This window comes from Sinocyclocheilus grahami, unplaced genomic scaffold (assembly GCF_001515645.1).
Source record: "Sinocyclocheilus grahami isolate Dianchi unplaced genomic scaffold, SAMN03320097.WGS_v1.1 scaffold330.1, whole genome shotgun sequence".
NCBI classification, from domain to species: Eukaryota; Metazoa; Chordata; class Actinopteri; order Cypriniformes; family Cyprinidae; genus Sinocyclocheilus; species Sinocyclocheilus grahami.
The window spans coordinates 1,222,942-1,227,493 of record NW_015505509.1 but is presented as its reverse complement, the minus strand read 5'-3'; the positions used below and the strand labels follow the sequence as shown (position 1 = coordinate 1,227,493).

Below are 4,552 nucleotides of genomic sequence, written 5' to 3'. Positions count from 1 at the left end.
TACTACATTTTGTCAGACCATAGACTTTTAATGTGATCTCCATGTAATACCCAAGTAGCATAATCTAATTTCAACTGTACTGTATGTCTCATTTGAAATGTACAGGATTCGCTTAATTTAGTGCCGACAGCCATGGTAAATGTTGCATAAAGACACTGAGACATCAAGTATATATTGATGTCAAAATGGCTTTAAATGCATGCTTTTCCCCTGGAGAGCATATTTAATTTCACATTATGCCACATGTTTGTTCTTAAACATCCTAGAATTTGTCATGTTGACACCTATTTTGCCATTTCATGTTCAAGGCATTGCTTTGAATGTGTCTGGCTTGAAAAATAATTCTGACTCTTTAAAATAGTACGTTACATATTGTACATGTTGAATGTAATTTTTATAACGTAAACAATATATATACAGTATAATTGTCTATATCAGAATGAGATTATCTACTAGTTTATCTTTGTTTTTGTACAAGACTAACAACACAAAAACATTTATAGTTAAAAAAATAATCATTCTTTATAAAAGTAGGTCACAAGCTGTTAAATCATTTTTGGAACAGATGGACGGTGGGTTTTTCCTATTACATGTCATTTGGTGACCTTAGCCTTCAAAATCCAACTTTTAAGCATATATTTAATTGCTGTCTGGCCTAAAAATAGACAAATACATGCCACAAACTACCTGCAAAATTTTTATAATTAACATTGTTATTAGCATATGATTGGCATTATTTTAGAAGTCCCTTATATAAACACATTTTTTGTGAGGGCAGTACAGTTCCCAAAACTTTGTTCATCAACATTTGAGATCCTCTGATGACAGATCTGTCATTGCTAAATGTTTATTCCTATGCCAAATATTGAAATTTGATTGCAATTTTCTCCATTCATCAGGTGACTGCTGTGTTAGTTAGTGCCACTTCACCTGGAGTTTTACTCAGCGTGAGTTTTAACCGACTCCAATCTTTTAAATCACTTTAAAACGAACTTCATGAAATTCAAATTTATTTTCAAAGTCTGGCATGTTAACGAACACATTATGCCATCTGTTTGACTTTTTGTTTAAAAACATACAGAAGCATGTCTTTGTAGCAACTTGTATATAATAACCTGATTCCAATCCAAGTTATCCAAAGCACTTGCAATCTTATTGCATTTTGGTAAGATTTCAGAGCTATTTTTGTCTTCATTAGTAAATACACTTGTAATATTTTTGGTTTTTACTCAAATACCTCTCATTAGACCACAAGATAAGAAAATAATGTAATTGATCCCTAAGAGGAAATCAGAATAATTTCACCCTTTAAGACCAAAAAGAACCATGTTATTGTTAACGAAAGCTAAAAAAATAAAAACAACTGTTTCTGTTCATTGAAATAAGGTGATAAAGAGGAGATAAAATAAAATACAAATATTATTGGAAAAAACTGCTTAAATTTAAATGAAAGTTGGAAATGTTGCCTTGGCAGCTAACTGAAAAATTACTAAAACATACATTTAAATAAATGAAAGCATAATAGAAAACAAACAAACAATAAAAATGACAAAAGCAAACAAACTCACTAAAAATTAAAACAAAAACTATTAAAATAAATACTATAATAGTATATACATAATAAAGTTGATTTCACACATATATCTTTAGGAGGTATTGTACAAATCAATGGCTGTCATTCTTCATGGCAAAGTGGTCCAATCAGTGTGTTTCTGAATGCATCCTTTCTGCATGTTGTTAAGTCCTTTCAGAAGGGACATTCCCATTGCAAACATAAATCTTCTTTAGATTGAGTGTCCAAACATATTAGATGTTAACCAAGTTTATAATGTTGTAGGACATTGCTTATTTCCTCTATTATAAGACAGGTCTTTTTTACTTGTTTGTTTGGTATGCTGGTAACCCTACAGACATTACATCATTACCATAAAGAAATTGCTGTATCACACCCCTAGAGATTCTGCTTAAGTCACTTAAATTAGTAGTGTTAGATCTGGCCCTGCTCTCTGTGTATTTAATAACTCTTTCTATTGGCCTTTCAGAGCAGTCCTCCTCTAAGCTCCAGCACAGTTCTCTGTTGCATAAAAACTCTTTTATAAGACATTATTGTATGAGGGCAAATACGCTATAAAACTGTATACTCCTTCTATGAATAATGTAACAGCAAATTCAATTTCTTTGCATTCTTTCTCTGGTTAGAGCAACACTTTGTCAAAACCTGTACTGTATGTACTATTGCTGTCATGTTTAGCATAAGAGGGCAAGCCACATTATTGTTCCCCTTTTCATCCTATTTTTGGCAGAGTATCCGTTCTGGGGTTCCTACAGGATTTACTGTAAGATATACTGCGCTTTATTTAACCAGGTGACTGAATCCCATGTGATGAACAATGTGGGACTCACTATATAGGAAGAGCTGTTAAATAGCCAATGGTCTTATGCTACTGTACATTACAGCTTTGTTTCTCGCTAGTTGGTAGCTGGTGTATAGAATGCAACAGTACCCGACTGCCCGCCCACTTTTGACTCTATAATGTAATTTACAGTGTTCTTTTGGAAAGATTTGCTGTTTCGATTCCTTTGCAGAATCATAAGTAACGTCGTTTTTTTTCCAATAAATAAATCCCCGATGGAGAAAATATATGTAATTTTTACTTTCCGAACCTGACTATTGCGCTCTACTAGGGGGTAGGATTTCTCATTAAAAAAATAAAAATAAAAAAAGTAAAAATTAAGACGTACACTGTCAATAGGCTGTACATCCTCTATCAAACAGTCACGCCAAAACTCTGTAAAAAAATTAATAAATAAAACTAAACACTAGTTTGTTTAGTGTAAATACATGCATCTCAGGAGATTTGTGTCATTTGTTTTCCATATTTTTTTCATATTGAATGCTAGGCTAATTTCATGGCTAGCATTGTATGTGTCCTAAATACAAACAGTGTAATACTTTTTAGTTTAATTTGACAGAATTGCAATGTGATTTAGGAAAAACAAAAACAAAAAAAACGAATGGAAATCTGCTACGAAGTGTTATTTACCTTGATTTTGAGTCTTTATTCTTCACACATCCAGTCTCTTCATCTCAAACATGCTCTTTGGTGGCACCAAAGAGCATGTTTTTTAACCCCTAGGACATCAAAATGAAAACTATGATCGGATTCAACCCCATTTGATTTCTCAAAATATTACCAAATATTATTTGCTGAACTATTTGTGACTACGCGGTCCCTTTAAATATTCATTAGCATAACACCATCACGTGACAAAACACGGATATGAGTAGATGCATGTGACCAGGATGCTCTGAGGGAAATGTAGGATATATCCATTAAGTTTTGTAACATGATTCAAAGAGTATTTGTCATCATTTGTTTGTTTCCTCTAAATCAAGCTGCGCTGCCCTTGGTGATCAACACTTGGAATTTTGAGAATGCAGCTAACGCAGGTGGCAGACTAACCATGACTTTACCGTGTATGAGCTCTGAGGAATGACTAGACTTTAAGCTTGTGTGGTTTCTCTCTGTAGCCTGGAGCGCGCTGCAGAAGGGCGGCTCGGTTCTGGATGCGGTGGAGCGGGGCTGCTCGCAGTGTGAGCTCGAGCAGTGTGATGGCAGCGTGGGGTTCGGCGGGAGCCCGGATGAGCGCGGAGAGACGACCCTGGACGCGATGCTCATGAATGGGTAGGCAATATATATTCAGTTCAAGTTTATTTGTATAGCGCTTTTCACAATACAAATCATTGCAAAGCAGCTTTACAGAAAATTAAGTTTCTACAATATATTTAGTAGTAGCTTATCAGTGGTGGCTGTGTCAAACTGATGTACATATGGCAGAACTATACGGTAAAACTCAGTTAATGACACACTCGTGCCGACATCAACTTTAACAGCAGCGAACCCTCCTTCCTCAATATTTCTGTCTTGTTTTCCGGTGCAGACGTCCAAAGACTCCCAAATCACGGCACATTTACTTGACATGAGCGATGAGCTAAAAGACTTAAAACAAGAAGACTTATTTAATGAGAAACTGATCAAAATGAAGTGAGTTTATCATTAAAACAAGACCAAATATCTGCCAATAGTCAGAAAAATTACATTCAAAGGGAACACAAGTTTTCATTGAGATATTTGTTCTTGTTTTTAATTTTGAGCACTTTCTAATAAAACAAGACTTCATCTGTTCAATTTGCATCTCCAGGAAATGTGTCTTGATTTAAGGATGTCTAGACATTTGTGCTGGAAAACAAGACAGAAATACGGAGGAAGAGATTCATGTTTTGCAGTGTATGCAAAGACTTTATACTCTGATTTAAGAGCTTTTTAGGCCTTCATTTGTGGAAGAAAACAGCATGAGAACAAACATTGTGTGCCTGATTTTACTTGCTTTTCCTCACAACAAGCATGTGCACATGTACACACACACACAGGCACACTCTCTCTCTCTCACACACACACACACACGCGCACACACTCTCTCACTCACACACGCGCACATACTCTCTCTCACACACGCGCACACTCTCTCTCACACACGCGCACACTCTCTC

General features: G+C 35.3%; 1 protein-coding gene across 1 annotated transcript in view; it reads left to right on the top strand.

The window, feature by feature from the left end:
• The first annotated feature begins 3,280 nt into the window (after positions 1-3,280).
• Positions 3,281-4,552, top strand: part of aga (aspartylglucosaminidase) — a 6,082-nt gene continuing 4,810 nt past the window's right edge. Inside the window, exons 1-2 of the mRNA XM_016295141.1 lie at positions 3,281-3,451; positions 3,533-3,686. Coding sequence (XP_016150627.1) covers positions 3,349-3,451; positions 3,533-3,686 — 257 coding nt within the window. The 5' untranslated portion in view covers positions 3,281-3,348. The remainder of the gene's footprint in view (positions 3,452-3,532; positions 3,687-4,552) is intronic.